The 22,435-nt window shown below is 37.4% G+C and overlaps 1 protein-coding gene across 10 annotated transcripts in view; it reads left to right on the forward strand.

Annotated features, from left to right (window-relative positions):
- Positions 1-22,435, forward strand: part of NTNG1 (netrin G1) — a 254,309-nt gene that overhangs the window by 187,280 nt on the left and 44,594 nt on the right. For 3 of the 10 annotated variants that reach the window (XM_075936633.1, XM_075936634.1, XM_075936635.1), the window contains exons 6-7: positions 15,914-16,081; positions 21,903-22,040. The exons of 1 other annotated variant lie outside the window; for it this stretch is intronic. In XM_075936633.1, coding sequence (XP_075792748.1) covers positions 15,914-16,081; positions 21,903-22,040 — 306 coding nt within the window. Of the gene's footprint in view, positions 1-8,363; positions 8,430-10,997; positions 11,058-15,913; positions 16,082-21,902; positions 22,041-22,435 lie in introns of all 10 variants that reach the window. 6 more of the 10 variants (XM_075936643.1, XM_075936638.1, XM_075936636.1 and 3 more) reach the window with 6 other exon arrangements.

Consider the following 22,435-nt stretch of genomic DNA (forward strand, 5'->3'; position numbering starts at 1 on the left):
TCAACATTAGATATCTAGCAACACAAGTCACCATGGTTTGTTAAAACACAAAGATAAACGTGAGTGAGCGGAGGAGCGTTGTGACCACATGTATTCATCTGCTCATGTGTATTACCACTGTTTTCACCAACTTACCCCATCACACGAAGTAGTCCACCACATGATTATTTTCGTTTTCTTTGGGGGACGATCGTGTTGTTCGAAAAAGTTCCCTAAAAAAAAAACATGCTGTTGCGAAAATGTGTTAAGCGGGCACGTATTAAATGAGTAATTACTGTATTTCGAAATAGTATTGAAAAAAGATACACAATGTGCATAGCTCAAATTATTCTTGCTTAGTACCTTATTTTGACTTACAGTGCTGTGTAGACGCACCCATATGTGAAAGAATAGCACTGTTGTCTTCAGTTTCATTAATGAGGTGAAAGCAATCAAATGATGAGACACTGGAGAAAGTATGATAAAGTCAACAGGAATTTAATCTGAGCCACAACTGTTGTGGAGAGCTGGCTCTTTTTTACTGCAAAGCCTGAGAATAAATATATAGATAAAATTAAGAATATGACATGTTTCTCCACTGCTTTTTCCCCACCTCCATCCATCTCTTCCTCCAATATTCAGTCAATTCCATAGAGTATAGAAGACTGAAATCTCCATATCAGCTCTCTGACTTTAAAATCAGATCCTGATTACAGAGAGGGCTTCTGTACCACAGTCTATTATACCAGGTCTTCAGCACTTAGCCAATTTTACTAGTTCTCTAATAAAATAAAATAACTCTATTCCATAGCAAAAGATCCAGAGCTCTTCTCCTCCATAAGGTATTTAGATCTAATATGTATCCTTATTACTACTTCCCTTTGGATAACTAGAAAATGCCATTAAGCCTGTTGAGTTTGAAGAGACTTCATCTGCTTGTCAGAAACAGCAGATTTTTTTTTCTGATTTATGAAAACTTTCCAGCACTGGAACAGTAGGACCCATTAAAACCACTTCTGCAGAAGAGTGCTCTCCTTTTCTGAGACACCAAAGTCAAAGTCAAATTTTTCCAACAGTTATAAAAGCTGTGATGGCTGAGAAGCTTCCAGGCCAAATTAAACTACTCCATCTCCACTTTTATGCAGAATTTTCATCCTTCTAATGAACAGGTATGAAATGTCCTTTATTGCCCCCTCCAAAAAAAAAATCTAGCTAGCACTGATTAATATATTTTTTTGCTCAGTTTTATTCTATAGTATTCTATTAATTATCCCATGAGAAAAAGCTGATTTAATTCCTAAGGTAAGCTTATTGCATGAGATAGGCATACCGTGATTTGAAATAAATACTATGGGAAGGAAATGCTGTCCTTCTTGTCATTGTACCTCCTGAGAGCGGTGATAAAATATCATCTGATCTAATTTTATCCATTTATGCCAGCAATTCATATATAAATCTTCCACTGATTTAAATAGGAATGGTATATAGTTTCATTATCAATTTTTTGTATTACAGTAGCACTTATGGGCTTCAGCTGAGAGCAGGCCCCTTTGTGCTAAGTACTGTAACACCGTTAAGAGACAGTCGTTTAATGGAACAATTTATAGTTTAAGTAGACATTGGCAGGACCAAGCTTAAGTGGTCAGGGGCTTTACCTCAACTTGAAATGGTTTAAATGAAGTTGGATTCTGATATTTTAAAAAAATATTCATGCTTTTCTTACTTTTTAAATAACAGCTATTTAAAATCTGAAAAATTTTAAGCAAATTTTCCCCAATGACAAAATTCTCAGTTTCTCAGGGGCAGGCGTGCTGCTTTTATTATGTACCAGGCAAACAATCACTTGGTCGTTCAGGTGGTCTCTGTCAACCTTCAGAGTGAGACTACTTTTCCTTATGTATATTAATAACTGTAAGCAAATGCAATCTCTGTGTAAGGTTAATACTAACAGCATTGAAAGGCTTGAAAATCCTCACCTCTTGCCCTGTTGCTGCCTGCCCCAGTCTCCCATTGAAATCCCCCATCATGGGTTTAACTCCCCCAAGCAGTTACCTGACCTCCCATCTAATCCCTGGGCCCAGGTGCCCCTCTCCACCCAAGAGATGCCCAGGCTACATGGTGCCTGTTTCCTAGTTGCTGCCCATGGGGTCCCTCAATGCAGTCCTGGCCCAGATAGCTCCCCCACAACCCAGGGCCCCAGTTAAGTAGGGGCAGTTGTAATTCAGAAAACTATCCCTTTTGCATGCACATAGCTGTGTTTTAAGAAACTAAACAAATCTCTGGGTATTTTAAATGAGCGTTTGGGATCCATGCTGTTCAAGTGCAAGAGAGCCCAGACAATTGCTGAAAAAGGCAAAGGTGTTGGGGGGTGGTGAGGTTAAGCAAAACTCAAAAACTCAAAAGTCCTTCTTGTCAATAAGGTCTCAATTCAATATGCCCAAGTAGCAAGCACTAGGTGGGGTGCTTATGAGTCAGTGGGATCACTCTGAAGAGCTGGAACAGTAGTCTAATGGTTTCAAATACCTCTTCCCAAACAAATTATAAAGCTTAATGGAAATCACTGGTCTGGAATCCAGCTCTAACTGAAAAAGCCAAACAAACAGGATCCATGCTAAAGTTCTCCCAGTTTTAAATTTACCGTATATAAATTAGGAAAGTAACACAATTTAAAAAAAAATATTGATCATAGTTTTTAGATAGCTACAAAACTCTAAAAGAATTGTGTTGCTAAAAGAATCCTTTTCTTTCTAAACCATGAACATCTCCTGTGTAAAGTAGGGCAGCCCAAACTCCCCATCCCTCACTTCACTGACTGCCTTTCTTATCCCCTCTTTCTCCCACCTACCCCCTCATCCCAGTACCATTACCTGATAGCTGGGGGGGAACAGGGGAACTTTCTGAGACAGTGTCTTCTGTGGCTTTAGGCCTTATCTGCTCTGGCAAGTTTTGTTGCCATTTGTCAACAAAACAGTGAGAGCATACACACCACATGCAACTTTTGTCAAAATAAACCATCACATTTTGGCAACAAAAAACTTCTGCCTTTGGGAGAGACTTTTGTCTTTTCCACTCCCTTTATTGTGGACAAAGAGCTAGCGTGGACTTTGTTGTTTGCTTCCGCCCATATCCCACAATGCCTGCACAAAAAGATCAAATCATTGGAATGCTCCCATTCTGCCCTGATAGGAACACAGCAGCAGGCAGTCTGTTGCTGCAGGGAGAGACGGCTGTGCTGCTTTGACATTCCTCTGCATGGAGAGCTCACAAAGCTACTCATGATGCAGCTCCCGGCAGCTGAGAATGCTGTAGGAAAACTCGGAGGGAATCCCAAGAAGTGCAGGGATCAGTCTGCCTTTCCACAACACTGCACTGTGGGATTCTTACTCACATCGCTTTGCTCTGTCAGCAGGGGAGCTAGCAAAGTGGCATTGAAACGTTGAGAGTGGGAGGCAGAAAAAACAGTTTGTCTGGTGTTCACTTTTGCATGTTGACAGCACTTTTGTCACCAAACCTTCCCAGCCTCAGACGGCATGAGCAGAGGCTGCCAAAGAGACTGCAAGCAGCCAAACAGCCTGGCCTCTGGCTGCTAACTGTTCGCCCCTTCTCCTCTCCACATATGCACTACCGTGCTAAGCACCCTCCCCCACAGCAGCCTTTCTTGCCTCCCCAGCAGCTGTCCCCTTTCCACACCCACCCAAGTGGCAGTCTCCCTCTGTCCCCCATAGTGCTCTCCATCACAATCCAATTGCCTGGCAGTGGTGGGAGGAAGCAGCGGCAACACAGCATCTCCCATATCTAGCTCAGACAGCGTGAAGCAGAGGCTGCCTGACTGCAGGCAGCCTGGCCTCTGGCTACTGAACCCTCGCCCACTCACCTCCTCCTCACAGTGTCGGGGAGTGCACATGATATTCCTCACCTCCCCATGTGTCACCTATGCCGGCTAGCTTTTTAAAGAGCACAACCTAGGCTGGCTCTTGCCAGAGAACAACTGGCTCTTTCCAGAGTGGCACATCAGGGCTCACCACCTTACTTTCACCTCTGTGTAGGACACAGAAATACTCTGGTGAAGCAAAGAACATGCTCAGAGCATAAAGCACAGTCTCCACAACACAAAGGAACATTCACAGAATGTGGAGCACACCACTTGAACACACTTGCAACATTGCTCTGGAAAGACAGCACCTTGCACTGAGAGCACAGTTTAATCCCATGTCAGCTCAGCAGCTGGCCTTTTAAAACAGCCAAAAAAGATCATACTGAATTTCTGCTGACCATGGCAGTGGTTTTTGTGTTACGGTCCATCCCCTTGGAATTGGGCTGAAACAACCAACTCATTTCACATAAACATCCCAAAGTAAGACCATACTGTGCCATTTTGTCCAAATATTGATTTCCAATGCCCATTTGATAGATATTTCCTCCATTCCTTTAGCACTAAAAGTTGTTCTAACATTGTTATAAAAGAATCCAATGAAAAGAAAAGCAATTGAGGAAGTTCCTATTATCCTTAAAGTTTATGAGTCTAAGGCTACGTCTACACTGCACATCTCTTGCGCAAAAGCCTATGCAAATGAAGCATAGATTAGCATATTGCTGTGCTTCATTTGCATAATTAATTGGGGGCATTTTTGAAAAAATGAGGAAGAACGGCTCTTGCGCAAGGGAGAGGGTTTTGTGCAAAAAGGAGTCGTCTACACAGCTCCTTTTTGCGCAAAAGCCTCTTGCACAAAAACAGCCCCTAATTAATTATGGAAATGAAGTGTGGCAATATGCTAATCAATGCTTCATTTGCATAGGCTTTTGCGCAAGAGAGGTGCAGTGTAGCTGTAGCAGTGATTATACATTTGTTAAGAATCATGAAATAATTTTTTCATGTCTAAGCTACAGGGTTTTTTTCGAAAACCAATCTTTGTCCAATCTCACTTTTGAAAGAGGATCTTTTGAAAATGAAAGTAGTCTGGATGTGATGGGCAGGGGATCGGGAAAAAACCCCTTTTTCCAAAAAACCACATCCAGACTATTTTCACTTTCAAAAGATCCTCTTCAAAAGTGAGATCGGAGGAAGATATGCAAATTCCATGGGAATTTGCATATCCGCTTTTGAAAATGCTACGTTGTCTAGACATAGCCTTACTGAACAAGATGTTCCATGAATGCACTGTCCATACCTAAATGGATTTGGGATAATATTATCCAGCAATACCTTTTTTTTTCAAGCTTCAGGGGGTAGCCAACTTAGTCTGTACAGGATAAACTTAAAAACCAACAAATGATCTGGTAGCACTTTATAGACTAACAAAACATGTAGATGGTATCTTGAAATAGATGGTCTGCTAAGCTACACTAAAAGGTGTCTACAGAACCTACTTTTTAAAAGATATATTTAAAATGTACTTTCTGAGATCACAATTCCAAAGCTGTCTTTTTCAGCTAAACTTTGTTCCTCTTGTTTTTTCAGAACCATTCCATGTTAGAATTTGTCAGGAATACTGACAAAGGGACAGCTATTGTACAGTGAACACAATGGACTTTTCTGAAATAAAATTCACTGTTTTTTGGATAAATTATTCAAACACAGAGTAATTCTTTTGCAATAATGTGATTTTTATTCCAGATATAATGTGCTCACATGGAGAGCTATACTGGAATATATTCTGGTCAACATAAATTAATATAACATTCATATTATAGAATAATGACCAAATACAGCCGAACAGAGTCAAATCAAACCTTTAATCCCGTGATGTCCAACACGCTAGCCACATGTGGCTATTTGGTTGGTTGAGTGTGGCTAGTTTGCTATAGCAGTAGCAACTATAGTGGCTACTACTTCAGAAATGGTTGGACACCGCAGCTTTAATCCACGGAAGAATGTTAAGGGTCTGTACCAGATAACAAGGAGGACAGTTTATATCCTTTGTGATATGAGTTTCATATGGAAGTTTCACACAGCATCCAGAAAATAAATCATTGGGGTTCAAAGATAAGAATAAAAGCTCTTCTTGAGAAATTGGTGTAACTTGTCACAACCAAGATTTTCAATTGACAGGGAGGTAACAAAATTAACTTACTCATTATGGAGTAGAGAAGAAAAAAATTCAAAGTAGGGAAACTAAACCAGCCAGTGCCTTACCTACATTATTAAATATCTCAAGGATGCAGATGATCTATATTTACCTGTACACTTCAGTTGTATCTGCCTGTTTTCTACGTAAACTCCAGCACAAACATGTTCAAAATTAATTCAGCCAGTTATTACTTTTATTACATTTATTACTTTCCAGTGCATCCCCTTAGCAAACTCATCATACTGTAAATTAATTTGAAAGGTCATTAGAATTATATTTTCTATGCTGGTTCATGCCCTATATAGGGTTCATAGCTTAAATAGGTTTTCTGAAACAAGCTTTCATAAGCTTCAGCTCTTCAATGCTAACAGCCTGTACTGCTATCAGCAAGATTGCAGAACTGTAAATTGGTTGATACCTCTTGTCTTGTGATTAGTAGGCTCATTCAGACAAGAGACTGAAAAAATAGGTCTCAAATTACGATTGCTCTGATTATTATAAGTCATATATTTCAGTCAGTGGCAGATACTCAGTAGGACTGGCTTACATGTGTTACAAAGCTTTAATGAGACAAGGTGGATGAAGTATTATCTTTAATTGGCCCAACTTCTGTTAGAGAGAGAGAGAGGCTTTTGAGCTTACCTAGAGCTCTTCTTCAGGTCTAGGATAGGTACTCAGAGTGTCATAGCTATAAACAAGGTGGAACAGATTGTTTAGGTTAAATAGTTAACATATATCTCAAGGTAAAGTGGCTCTTTAACACTCCTTTAGTCATACAGAGGAAGGGAAGGGGGGAAAGCAACTGGGAGGGGAGTTGTTAGTGGTATGAAGTGTTGTAATAACCCATAAATCCAGTGTGTCTATTCAGTGCATGATATTAGTATCTAATAAAGTTATTAATGTAAGCTCCCAGGTTCATCTTTTGAAAGTGTTGTGCAGATTTCCTTTAAGCTTTGCCATAGTATGATTAGCCTCAGAGAGGTAGGCATGTCAAGTGCACCTTAAAGACTTAACATATTTATTGGGCATAAGCTTTCATGGGTAAAAATCACTTCTTCAGATGCATGCAGTGGAAATCACAGAGGTAGGGATATATATACTAGCAACTGTAAGACTAGTGTTAATGAGACTTCATGCATCTGTTAGTCTTACTGCTGATTAGCGTTAGTGTTACTGCTGGTAACACACAGGTCATTTCAGCTGATGATCATCTCACTATTCTATATTCTTGAGAGCTTCTGTCAAGAAGAGAGCCATTCAGCTATTAGCAATTCCTATCTTAAATGTCATCTTAGTCTGTCTGCAAAGATTTTTGATGGATTATTACCCACAAGCTAGGAGAGTAAAAGGATTTAGGCAACAGGTAAAACAGCTAGGAGATACTATTCTCTTTATTCATATCTCACTTTTTAAAATCAGATAGAGGCTATTTTCATAATCCCTTTAAATCAATCCTTAGTCAAACACAGGACTAAATAAAGTCATTTGTCCACTTGCATTTCACAGTCCTTTATCACAGCCATAAATGTTGGTACTATAACAAACAAACAGAAGCTATCTCACAGATGCATACAATTCTAGCCACTATTTCATGAAGTGCTATTGTGAGCTTTCTACCTCTACAAATACAGGGTTTTGATACCTTTCACTCATGTGTGCTCCCTTTTTCTCTGGCTGCTGTCATACCCTTTCTATATGTGTGAACTGGTGTATCCAAAAAGAGAAAGGAGATTCAGCAATCTTTCCTTAAGCCTGATGTTTTAAAGAAAAAATTAATTTCCTTATTTAAAAGTAAGCCAACTATATATGTTATTAATGGAGCTGTGGGAAAGAAATACACTAGACAAAACACTTCCCTAGTAAATATAACTTGCCAAGAGCAGAAGCTTCTCTTTATGTAAGTACTTGTAGATTTAAAGTTCTTAATATGAGATGTTATGGTAAGAAATTACTGTATTTTATATTATATTGACATTTTTATCTCTGGACACTACGTTTAAAATAATAGCATGAACAACAGAAAAGGTCCTGCTTTGTGATTGATAGATAGATAGATATACACACATATTTTATGAAGATAATAGCAAAAATCTTGAAAGATCAATTGCTATATACTGTATTTAATGTCCATTCAGTGTTTTGGGAATCATCAATTGCTTGTTCTTGTTCAATGTGGGAGTCTTGTATTGTTCAAGTGAATCATAGACAAGTCCAGTGGCAGATGTTTGTAATTTATGTCTTTGTCCATAAACATGTCTCTTTAGAACAATATCACGTATGTAAATAACAAATCCTGATTTTTCCTGATGCATGCAGATCCACCAAAGTTTGATAGGATATGGCCGAATATTTCTTCCCTTGAGGTTTCTAAACCAAATCAAGGTAGGATTCTGTAAAATTCCTAGTGGTCAAAAATTACTTAAATTGCTTTAATAAAATCCCACATGTTGGCAAAACATAATAATATTCCACTTCATTTTTCTCTCGGTTCCAAATAACAGCATTGTCAAACAAACGATTGAGAATTAGCACAAATGTCATTTTTCTTTAAAAAGTCTTCTAATATATAGATTTTAGATTAGAAACACTACTGCAAATATATGAAAAGTAGGCACCAAAGTTGTAAGCAATTTCATAGATTAAATTTAAAGTGAGTCCCTGGATAGGCCTGGAATTGTATAGACATCACATTTTATGAGAAAGTTTCAAGATTTCTGAGTGCCAGAAATTTTCATTCTCTACATCAAATCCATTTCTTAACACCTCTTTCACTTTGTTTTCTTAAGTGAACAGCATGCTATTCCCATTTGTATTCAGAACTCAGCTGCATAGTCGAAGACAGTTGATCCATAGTCTCCTGGAATTTCTTTCAACAATCGTATATATAGTATTTTCAGAATTTGGGTTTTCCTCCATTTTTTTTAGTGGGGAAGGTCACAGAAGAGATGTTTCTATTCTTCTTTGTGCTCCATAAGTTGCATTTCCTCTAGCACTGACAACAATCTCTCTGAAATCTCGAGTGCACTACGTCTGCATCTGAATGCCAATGACACACAAAAAGTTACTAGTGACAGATTGTGGCATGATGATTATAGCAAAAATGTATAGAGTGATTTTTAAGAGTAATAAAATATAAAGTAAAATACTTTTCAGTTTGAACATGTGTTCATGCTACCTTTTATGTTACAAATTTTGACAATAAGATGTAACTCTGTTCATTATTGAACATGAAATTCCCTTGCTCTACCCCAGCCTCCCCCACATTCTCTCCCCAAAATTGCGGAACTGTGGTGTACAGCTTGCCATGGTTATGCACAGGATGTTTTTTTTTTAAACTCTAATGAATACAGATGGAGGAGGAGGAAATGAGCCAAAGGAAGATCCAGGAAATAGCTGTTAAGCTCAACAAAATACATTAGCAATTTGTTGGGGAGTTATATCTGATGGACTGCAGTATTAGCCCTTGACCATGGCGATGAAACTGAGACCGCTATAGATACACATAGATTACTAACAAATAGAATCATCTTAATCAGCTGCTCCATGTTATATTTTCCAAGTTTCTGCTTGTGTTCCTTAACAAAGAAAAACAAATTGATCTTTGCTCTTCTGATTTCTAAAAGTATTAGCAGCAAAGTTTAGTTTGTTATTCATATGCCTTATCAATCAAAATATCATCAACAAAATGACACTCGGCATTTCTAAAGGGTTTCATAGTTTAACAAATTATACTGCACAGGATCTAAAAATTAATATCATAATGCATCTTGAACAGTAGAACATTATGCAATGTTCCCACCAAAAAAAATATTTAATTTAGCTTTTACATGTTAAAAGAGAAAACAAAGCACAAAATATTTCAAATATTTTTTGGTTTGATTACTAGTTTGGAGCATATTGTTAAGAGTTTAACAATTAAGAGTTTGAGAATTTAAACCAGAATTCGAATCCTTGAGTCAAGTATTCACATCTTGATTACAGAACGCTGCCTATACCTGCACATTATTTATTATGATTTTCTTTTTATTAGATTTAGAACAGAGTATCTGTACATAAATGTGCTAAACTATACAGACAATGAGGATATTGTATTGTCATTAATTAGGAACCTGGGAAGAAACTCTCTAGATATAACATCTAAGCCAAAGCCAAATAAGAATGCAGATATGACTGTTAAAATGGTCTCTCCTTCTGGATATTAAAGCCTTTCACGTTATCTCCAATACCTTAATCACTGATCCACCCATTTCACCCATTTTCTCCTCAGTGTCAACCTTTCTTTGCATAATAATTAAAAATACTCAATTGTGTTTAATTTTTTAAAGCTACTTGAAAATGTAGTGGGTAAAGTACCGTATATACTCTTTCATAAGCTGACTTTTTTTGGAAAAAAAATCCTGCTGTGAAGAGTGGGGGTCGGCTTATGAATGGGTTCTTCCTGAGCTGCAGGAAGCAACACAGGCTGAAGGAGGAGCTAGCTGCCACCTCTGTGCATCATAGTGGCAGGTAGGCAGGGCATACTTAAGGCTAAGCTATATGCAGCCAAGATAGAAGACCAGCGGGCGGGGATCCATTAGCCAGTGGGAGCCACTGGAAGCAGTGTGGGGTAAGGGACCTGCAGGCCGCAGTCATAGAGCCTCATAGCTCCCATTGGCTGGCAACAGCAAAGGAGCAGCCAATGGGAGCTGAGAGGCTCCGTGATGCAGTCTGCATGTCCCTCAGCCCATGATGATATTGATGAGCTGGAACTGGAAGTCTCTACTCTGGAGTTGGCTTATAAACGGGTCAGTGATTATTTTACCATTTTTTCTCTATAAGTTGGGGGGGGTCATCTTATAAACAAACGGGCTTATGTTCGAGTATATACGGTAATTCATTTCCCAAGCTTTTTGTATTTGTTCCTATATGATATCTTTCTAATTTACTATTCATGTTTTTAAACCTATCCAGTTGCTCCCAAATTAGCTTTGTCAACTGTTTCTTCCGTTCAAGTTGCAAACCACAAGAGAGGTAGGAATTCTTGGATTCATACAGTGATTTCATAGTGTTATGTGTTGTAAGAACATTCCACTGTATGAATCTGGAATATCTGTGAAATGTACCTATCAGTTTATTGGTGAGGCATGTTTATTGACAGCAGTATAAGCATTAAGTATCACAAACAACATAAGCCATAGCAAAGAACAGAATAAATATGTTTTATAGACAATCTCTTGTATATATAATAGTGGAGCATTTGTTTTTGAAAATAATTAAATGTGAGTAAAAATACGGCAGTTCAGGTTGTTTTTAGAAAACTAACATGTTAGCGTAACTCTTTTATACTAATTCACATACTGTAAATGAGGAAATGTAAACTGATTAATTGAGGGCAGGCAATATGTAAAACCTCTCTTGTTCATATCCTTTAGAATAAAATAAATACCATCTGGTGTAAAATGATATGATAGTCAAAAGTCTCCGTTGCACTGGAAGTATACCCATAATCTCCATTTTGTGTTAATATAGTACAAACTCCATTTGTAGCTATACATTGCATTACATATCAAGTGATATGATTTTAATAAATTATAAACATAGTGGAATTTTATTGGCATTTTGAAAGGATTGCAATATTGCCTTGGTAACTTGAAGACAAGCTGTTGCTCCTAAATATTTGTTATTCATAGTCTGAAGTCTGTTTTTCATTGTTTTCCTTCATCATTTTATCTGTCTGGTCTACATGTAAAAGGTGTTTTTGTTTTTTTCTCATTTATTGTGAACACCTCATTATTCAAGAAACATGAGCTACTAAGACATAGATTTATTAACAAAATCTAAATTAAGTTTGACCCAGTCGATGAAACGATGATAATGAGCCAGACTGTTTATGAAACCGAAGCATCTTATTTCTAAAGTTATATTGAAAACCAAATTTGTTTGTCTTTTGCTAGTGTATAGTGAAGGAAGAAGGAGAATGAAAAAAATAGACCCTGAAAAAGAAAGAATTTTTTAAAAGTTGTATATTCTTTTAATTAAAATATGGAACCAGTGGATGTCTTATTCCTTGGGTGACGTGTCTACAAAAAATCATGGTTCTCTTCCATAAACCTCTATAGCACTCATGTAATAGTGTCACTGGTTCACTGTAATAGTTTCACTGTTAACCTCCATAGCACAGGATTGTACCCTTTCACACATGTGATTCCATTGCTGTATTTCCATATAAAGGGACGAGAGGTAATAAAACTAGAAGCAGAGAAGAAGAAAGTGAGTGATGCTTGTTATTATTTTATGCATCTCCTTTAAAGTTCAGTTGTATCTTGATTTTACAATAATGATGGGATTGTTTTTATAGAAAAGATCTTCTTAAAGGGTCATCTCATTCATCCCTTTGCATCTTGATAAGGAATTTGACATTTCCTGCTTCATCCAGGGAGATGGCTATCAAATCTGTTCTTGACTATCTCCGTGCTCCTTTCCTTTACATTAAATATACCCACCTTTCTTAACCTTCCCTCTGAGGTTTTATTTTCTAAGCCATTCAACATTTATTGTTAGTCAGCTTTAAACTCTTTCCCAAGTCTCTCTCTTTTCTAACATGTGGTGCTCAAAATTGAAAGCAGCATATGGCAATATTGTAAGCACTTCTCATATTTTTTTTGTTAGTACTTCAGTACCCTAGCTTTTGCCACCGTTTCTCCTCCCTATCAGTGATTGAATGGCTTTGCCTCTGACAGAATTCTGCCTTGGTTGCCAAAAACTAAAGTTCTATTTCAGCCTGTACTGATCAGAGGATGACAGATTTCTCTGTGAGGGTGAGGGTGACTCAATTGATCCTACTCCTGAAAGGTGAGAGAGCCACCACAGTGCAAATGTACATTATCTTTATGCTTGGACAGATTAGATTTTATTGGCAAATCTCAGTAAACTTCAGTGTCACCATACAAACAGCGACAAAAAAATCCATTGATGATAATGTAAATGTACAGATGACCAAAGAAAAATGTTGCTTAAGAAATTAATGACGTTTGATGTAATGATACTTACTGTATTTATTTTGATCTGTGATTTTGAAAATTTGTGTTTTAACTATAAAGTTTCAACTTTTTGAATCTCAATGTCTATTATCATTAAATAAATATTAGACCCTCCCATTGTCTGATACTCATCACCATATTTTCCTGTGATAATTTAAATGGATAAAAAAATGAGAAATTGTTTAAAATAAACATTGAAGTTATCCACCAAAAATATCAAAAAACAAAAATTTAATTCTGCAAACCCTATTTATCCTCTGGTATGATGTAGCATGCGATTATAGGTACTGTGTTCTACTGGGCCGTGATAACAGTTAATGTTACCGGATTTTTATTTACATGAAGACTCCTTTACACCATTTTCACTATGTGAGCCCATTTTAGGGCGCCATAACTATGTGAACGGGTATTAATTTATTTAATGATAAAGGAGGAGTGGTCATTACCAGGGGAGCCGACAGCCTCCGCAGTCCCCTGGACAGGTAGGGAGGGCGGCTCTGTACTCCCTGGTGGTGCATCCCACGTCCCCCAGCCTTCAGAACTGCGTGGAGTGCACGGTACAGTGCTCAGGTGGTGATTTAAAAGGCCCAGGGCTCCAGTGGAGCCCCAGGTCCCTTTGAATCACTGGACCCTAGGGCAGCTGCTCCCTTTGCACACTCCCATTATCAGGCCTGATTGTTACATTCATTTTTCACAACAGTGAATTCTAAATCAGACACTAGACTGTCTCTGAGGTTGACTTGAATCAAGTAACACTTTATCTAGGTTACCAAATTTTCACCTAATTTTAATATAGTAATTTATCAGGGTGTGTGAACACACACAGTTCTGGAACACTTAGTGAAGATGCTACCTATACTAACAGGAGACCTTCTCCCATTGGTGTGGGTATTGCACCTCCTGGAGAGGTGGTAGACTAGACTGACAGCAGAAGCCTTAACTCATAAAGCTATTTCCTCTTATGTAATAGAAGTATCAGTGTCCGGGTTAGTGTGGTTAAGCACAAGATATGATTTCATTTTTTCTTTAATTCTGATGAAAACAAGTGCATGGAGTCATCTACTACGATATGTCTGTCTGTTCTACACAGCCATGTTATTCTCAAATAGAATAGTCCACCTCTACACAGCAAGCAGTTATTTCAACATACTGTTGAAATAACATCAAGTTGGAGGACTTCTTACTCCAACTCATGGTAACCCATATTTCACAAGGAGTAAAGGAAGTCGGAGGAAGAGTGTTCTTCCTTCGACTTCCTGCTGTGTAGCTAGCGCCAAAGCCGAATTAAGCTATTTTGACTTAAGCTACGCAATTGACTTAGTTCAAGTTGTATAGTTTATTTTGGCTTTAGCCCTGCTATCTAGATGTGCCCTTAGAGTCTGAGAGAGAGGGAAATAGAACTGAGTCACCCATTACCACAGAATATGCTTCTTTAATCCCAGCCATAGGTTAGACCAAGTTCTGTTACAACAATTTAATGATTATTTATGCAGGTTTGTTTTTCCTAGCTTTGTAAGTGTTTATGATATATTATTGGACTGAAGAGTTACATCATAGTGTCATGGGAGTGATTTTGCAGTCATTCATAGCAAATTCTGTAGCTTCAAATCATACAGTCTGATTCCCTCTCTCCCTTTTATGATAAACATCCTTTTATCACTAATGATCGGATATTATACAACTGGTTGGAAGCTGGCAAAGCAGGATAAATTATTTCTTCCAAATCCACCTACAATATGACTTCAGTATGTTGCCAGCTGGCATGACTATAGGCTCAGTGTATTTGGTATCCTAACTTCAGATGTCACAAGAGCAGACCACCGAGTCTATCAGACCTGAAAGAGAAGGGTACAGGACTGCTTCTGCGTTTTGGTTTGTGATGTTAGCAGGTCATTAAAAAAAGTCCAGGATGAGCACCAGACAGCTTAGCCTTATGTGGACAGTCATGCTTAGTTACAACAATACCAAAATTGCTAACAGAAGTTTAGGATAATTTTTGTGCCCAAAGCAAAAGTTGGTTTTATAAATAAAAAGAGAATTCCAATGCCCATTATATTTTTTGATACAATTATAGTTGCTGTAGTGGGTGCTATACTTTAGAGAGATGTGGTTATTCTTCCTATTTTACATAAACAGATGAATTTTCCATATGCTGAAAGCTTTGTTATTGGTATAAAGATAGGTTGGGTATTGACTCAAGATGGTAGTTTAACTGGCATATAAATGGCACTCATGTCTGTTCCTGTTTTAGGAATTCTGGTCACATTTTGTCAAATTTAGCTGCATTAGGCACCTCAGTGAAATAGTCTGATTTTCATAAGTATTCAACATCCACAACTTTTATTTATTTCAGCACGAGTTATACTTATTCAATATCTCTAAGAATCAGGCTGGTTTATTTTGGTGCTTAACTGTGGATTTCAATGCCTGACTTTGGGCCCCCAAGTTTGACAGTTTTATTTTATGTATTTTAACAGTTTGTAATTTTATAAGTATAAAAAAATGTTTTGCACGTGCTTTGATTATATCCATCTCAAATGTGCAAAATATATGCATTTGTAATCTGAGCCTACAAAACGCTTGAAAGGTTTACAACTGCAAATGCTTCATTTCCATCAGATCTTCTAAGGAGAAGCAATCTTCAAAGTCATGAATGTCTGATCATTTTAAGCTGCCTGAAACAGATGTCATGTTCATGCCAGTCAAACATCCATTGTTGTCCATGTTACATTGACTAACATGTATGTGCTACCATTCATCTTCTATGCATAGTTTAACCAAGCATGTAATGTGCTATTACTCTGCTACTGTATACATTTTGTATACATTTCTGTTCTTCCTTGCAAGACTGTGAATGCTTCGGCCACTCCAACCGGTGCAGTTACATCGAGCTGCTAAATACAGTCATTTGCGTGAGCTGTAAACACAACACTAGAGGGCAGCACTGTGAATTATGCAGGCTGGGCTACTTCAGAAATGCTTCTGCAGAGCTGGACGATGAAAATGTATGCATAGGTCAGTTTCATTATAATTCCAGCTTTTGTTCTTTGCCTTTTCAGCTGTTGGGAGCTGCTAGTTAGTTAGCTCGCTAGCTAGCAATTTGCACTATTGCTGTATATGTGCCAGCTGAACCAGAATGATCTTTTTCAGTGGAAAAAAGCATCTCCTGTGTAGATGATGAATGCATTGCCCCAGCTTTAACTGTGGTCCTTGGTCTGTATTTTGAATGTCTATAAAAATAATATAAAGCAGCAAAAATCATTGCTAAAGATTTTTGGAAACTCTGCATGGGAGCGCTAAGATCATGCTGTGATTCCATGCAGAAGAAGCCACACTGGAGTTGCAAAATGTAAGGACTGAGCCTCTAGGAATAGTATCTGATCTTGCATTTGGGCCAGTGCTTGCACCTGCAGGGAGACCCCCCCCCCTCCAGCCCCCCCATAGGAGTGAATCTGATGTCAAGAGCAGTGCCTATATTTGTAGCAATAGTTTTATGAATCCAGATTTCAAAAATAAACATGTTGTGCCCAGTTCTCATCTCAGATGCAAGGGGTATAAAGTCAGAGTTAACACCTTTCACTTTTAATGTATGGCTCTGAAGCTGAGAGCATAATTTTTTTCATGTATGTTAAATCCAACAAAAAAAGAGATGCCAAACTTACATAAAAATGTCCATGAGCTGTATCATGATACCAATTTTGAATCTACCTCCTCAGGATCAGGATGCTCCAAACATAGATAACTCTGAGCTCATGACAACCTTCAAACAGCTAGCACCAGATGGATGCCAGAACACAAATATCATTAACAAGAATGACTTCCACAAGAGAATATAAGATACTTGTTACACTAGAGCAATCTCCAGCATCCTTACATTATTACAAATACTGGTTAGTGAGAAAGAGATTGGACCATGTATATGAAAATTTAACTTATTTAACTATTTAACAAATTTAACTATTGAGAGTATAGGCTCACTCCATGGTCATTAGTTAACAAATGTTCAAATTATAAGCAGAGAGAGAGTTTGTTTTACAATATTATAAATATGATACATATTAGGTATATATTACAATTAAATATGATTTTGATTACTGTCAGTCATGGATTTCAGCTATATCCATTCACTCCATCTACAAAGGCAGGATATTTACTGTCATTAAATCAGAGAGTAACCAAAGAGTTAATAAAGAACTGAAAATGTAATATTCATTTGTTCCAATCTGCAACCTATCAATGCTATTTTTTAGATAATGAACAACAAGACACATGCACACACTGTATTTCATGTGTCCTTTTTAACACTAGTTAATTCTGTGTGAAATCAAATGCATTATTCCCTTTGAAATTAATTAAGCTGAGCTACTATGAACTTCAGCATGACAACTAGACAATCAGGATCTCACATCCTGTTAAATAAAATAAACAAATGACACATATAGTAGAGTTAAATAGAACTATCTGTTCTGAGTAATTATTTGCTGTGGACAAGAGACATTGTCTTTCTAACAGAATTGTATACTTTAAACTGGCTAAAGAAGCTAAGAAATATGGAAAGATATCCAATTTTTTTCATAGCTACACTATATTGTCACCTAACATACATTGAAATGCTAGGGAAAGACATCAATAGTGATTGCCATGTAGGCAGGAAGGAGATGGTTAATAGCACCACAAATAACTTTTAAAAATGATTTTCAAACAGTACATTCAGAATTAGTTTAGATAATGAACAACTGAGCAGACTCAGCATTTCTCAGACTCAGTAGAAATAAAATTTAATAGGAAGATTCTTCAGAAAATAAAAGTATACAGAGCATTTTCCTGACATTCACACCCTAATGAAAGCACAATTCTCATGGGCTCCTCTGAGCATTTGACCAGTCAAGATGACTGCAAGATGAAGCCCTACAAAGGGCAAAATAGTACCTATATGACAATGGATTTTAAATGAAAAAATATCCAAATATAAAACTCTTCCTCAGGTTTGCCATTTATCATAGTGCATACAAACTCTGCATACCCTGACTAATGCTGTGTCATAGGAAATCTTCCTTAAAATCAGTGGGGCTAAGGCCAGGTCTACGCTACAGACCTATACCAGTGTAACCATGTCACTTAGAAGTGTGTAATACAGACCTAACCTCCCCATACAGACATAGCTACCCCCTCTTAGGGAGTTGGATTAAGTAGGCCAACAAGGGAAGCTCTCTGACTAGTGTAGAAGCATCTTCATTAAAGTGCTACAGCTGCACAAGTGCTGTTATGCCACTCTACCATGGTAGGTGAAGATAAGCCCTAGAGCACACACACACAAATACGTTCCTGAAAAGGATTGGAGATAAGAATTTGCTTAAGTGCTTTCATGACTTGGGGCTGTAGAGCCTTCATCCTGCAAGCCACTGTACAGTCTCAACTCCCCTTGAGTTCAGTGACAATTGAAGGTACTCAACGATTCCAAGACTCACACCTGCACTGCAGTCTGTTGGAAATGCTCATTTGATTACACAGAGCATGACAGCTACTCAGTATTGTGGGTTTTAATTACACATTTAATAGATCAGTGGACAAGCTAATAAAGAGATTTGCATTGATATTTACGTATGACTATCTTAATTTTCCAGTGCAGTTGTTTTTCCCATTTTCAGACAGAGTTTTTAGGAAACCTAAAAATATTTGGTTAAACTAGTTTTATCAAGGGAAATATTTATTATTTATTGACATTATTCAAACCAAATACAAACATATACATGGTAACTATATGGATAAAAAACTGGCAGAACATGGTATATATTAGTCAAGATTAGACCAAATGGAGGAAACATAAAATATATTACTTTCTGAAATGGCAGAGATACAAATAACTAACATACTGAAAATGTTTTTAGCTGTGAGCTCAAGAGTATATTGAACATGTACTTTAATAAGCTCTTACACTGAAGGAACAGAGGGGTAGCTGTGTTCGTCTGTAACTTAAAAAAAACTTAAAAAACAATCAGTGGTCCTGTAGCATGTTAGGGCACATCTGCAATAGAAACTTATTTTGAAATAGCTTATTTTGAAATACTGACTCCCGATATAACTATTTTGAAATAGTGTGCACACAGTACGGGGAAGGGAGTCCGAGGCAAGCTCCCTTATGTGGACACACTGCCTTGACTTAGAGCCTCAGGAAGCACTGTGGAGTAATTACTTTGAATGACTCCAGGGAGTAGTTATTTTAAAATAGAAGCAGTGGAGAGTCAACACTACCGCTATTTCAAAATAATTATTTTGAAACGAGCATTATTTCTCATGGAAAGCAGGAGTTATTATTTTGAAATAATGAGCTTTGTAGTGTGGACACTCCGCTTGTTATTTCGAAATAAGGGGAGTGTAGACCAGGGCCTAGAGACTCATTTATCTCTAAGGTGCTACATGATCACTGAAGGAGCAATAACGGTATTTACTTAAATACAGGAAAAACTTTAAAAACAACAAATAGTCTGGTAGCACTTTAAAGACTAACAAAATATGTAGATGGTGGTATCATGAGCTTTTGTGATCACAGCCCACTTCTTCAGATGTACAGAGTGTTGGATGTCCAGAACCCAAGAAGTTATAGATGAGACAACAAGTATAATATATTCATTTATTTTGCCTCGTAAAAAGAGATTAAAATTATTTTAAACCTTTTTTACCAAATTTTGCCAAATGATTTTTTAACCAAATAGATGCCAATCCTGCAGACATTAGGCAGATGCTAACTTTGCACCTGGGAATGATCTAACAACCTCCAGGAGACTAGGCAAACACACATAGTTAACCACATGTCTTAAGTATTTACAGGATTGGGGTAATAATTTGTTGAGCTACATTTTAATTATTGTCTTTTTTTTTCTGTTAATGCTCCTTTAACTTACCTTACTACTTTTCTAAAGCTGCTTGCCAGCACTTTTATAAAGAGGTTTGTCATAACAGCTTTTTAAATCCAATATATATTGTCCATTTTAATTTCAAAATATATGCCTGATGCTCTTTGCCTGTTGATGTGATTCAAGACAATGGGAGGTTTTTTGTTAATCTTAGATCAGGCTTCCATTTTGTGGGGCAATATATACAGTCTATTCCACACTTGATGCTTCTCGCACTTTACACCAGTGTACCCATTTTACACCCGTGTAATTCCAGTGTGTTCAGTTGAGTTACTTTCACTTTAGTGGGAGGAGAATCAAGCCCTGTTCTTATAACATCCAATGCTGTTAGCTTTTGACTTGCACTTCAAATAAATTTTCCTGTCTGCATTTAGTACCTCAACTGTATGTCCATTTACTATAAAGATTTTGAATGTCTGATTAATATTCGAAGTGCCAGTTTTTTTATATGATACCCACTGAGGCATAACTGTGCTCAATGTTCCACAGTGTTTTTGGGGTCTGTCAGTATTCAACTTCATTAATTAACGTTCTTAGCTAATTGACTAAATTATTATTGTGGAACGGTGTTTGCCAGAGGTTACTGTTCTTCTCCAGCATGCCAAATGTTTGAAATGTCCTCTGTTATTTACAATGAATAAGCAGTCAGGCAACAGGTGACATATTTGTTATTGGTAATGTTTGTTGCTCCATAAACATTTTCTATTGCATTTTCAATATTTTAATATTTTTCCTCTTTTTTATATGTAATATTGCTACAATTTAATGTAATTGTACTAAACAATAGCAGTAGTCAGCAAGGGTTGCTTGATTTAAAGAAAAAAATAATGCAGCCAGAAAGTTTTCTGGATTCAACAGTGTATTTGTATCTCTTGCCTTTGACAGCAGCACAAGATCAGGCACATGGGCAAATTTTTTGGTTAGAGGTAGGCTGTGGTCTCGGTTGCAACAGTGGAGTTACTGTGGATTTATGATGGTGTAAAAGAGATCAGAATTTGCCCTATAGGCTTAGAGAAAAAGATACATGATCCATAGCAGTGCCAGAAAACTCAAATTGCTGTCAACTGTTTTCCTTCTCTGAAGGGCTCATTTGCTCTGGGAGCCACAGTTGAGCTCTGACTTTGTGATGGTGCTGAAGTAGGGAATTGGTGTCCAAAGGGGAAGACACATTTCCCTAGACTAAAGGTTGTGAAAGACAAAAGGGTCAACCCAAACTACCATTTTCTACAGTTTTTAGTCAGGTTTAGGCACGTGAGAATAATCTATGCTTAGATGTTGGGAGTCCATCACTAGGTCTTCCATCCTCACATCCATCTCAGAGGTATAATGAAAATGACAGTTTGAAGTCAGTACTGAACAAGTTTTGTAGCATTTTGCTCCCCATCTCAAGGTTGTTTTGGAATATGAAAAGTGCATTGTCACTACAATGGCAAGTACCTACATAAATTAATATACTACTGCTAAATAGAAAGGGAAGACTATCTTGGAAATAAGAAAAGTGCATTTATATAACACTTAAAAAATATTCAGCAGAACTCAAAGTATTGAGTGATACAGCTACAACTATTTTAATAATTTAAAACAAATTTTATCCTGATGGCATATTGATTTGTGTGTTGCACAAAACTTTCCTTGCTTTCTTTAAACAATCCAAAACTTCCTGACTAAAATGGAATCTCCATTATGACCAGTGACCTTTTTCCTCTACATCTTTTTTTTGTTTATTTTCCCCCTTACATAATCAACGGTCTGCTCTTAAAAAAAACAAACAAATAAAAAAAGTGGACCTTCAGTCACTATTCTTTCCCCTGCAAATGTCATTAATAGACAGTCTTCCCCTTACATTTAAATGCTAGAATTGCTTCCTTTATTGGTATTTTTTGAATTATGGCCAGTGTATGTATGTTGTCTTGTTTCTGCAGACTGTAATTGTAACCCTTTTGGCTCTGTCCGTGATCGCTGTAATGGCACAGGATTCTGTGAGTGTAAGGAGGGAACATCAGGGACTAAATGTGATAAGTGTCTGCTGGGATATATCTGGCACAGCTTAGGCTGTCAACGTAAGTAACTGAGAGCTGCCCTTCCTGCACCTTTGCTGCCTGTGCTTCTGTATCTCAGCATGTGCAGCTACTTAGAGTTGAAAAAGAGCAAAACTTTTACAAGCTTTAAAAATGCCTTACTGCCTAAACCGTTATGGATACTCCCAACTGAGGGCAGTAAATTGACTATGCTGTCCATTTATTTCATTATGCTTTTAGTGCCCTCTCCCCTTTTCCCTGCTAATGCCTGGAGGAGCTTGTACTGAAATATGCAGATCTGTGTGTCTTGCCTGCTATCAATTAATTGGTGTGAGCTAACCACAAATGCAACTTTCCAACCTTACAAAATTCTTACTAAAAGACAAAGGGTGATATTTTTGTGTTAACATATTTCTGTGACTGAACTTCTGCCTTTT

The sequence above is a fragment of the Pelodiscus sinensis genome, chromosome 9, assembly GCF_049634645.1.
Source record: "Pelodiscus sinensis isolate JC-2024 chromosome 9, ASM4963464v1, whole genome shotgun sequence".
NCBI classification, from domain to species: domain Eukaryota; kingdom Metazoa; phylum Chordata; order Testudines; family Trionychidae; genus Pelodiscus; species Pelodiscus sinensis.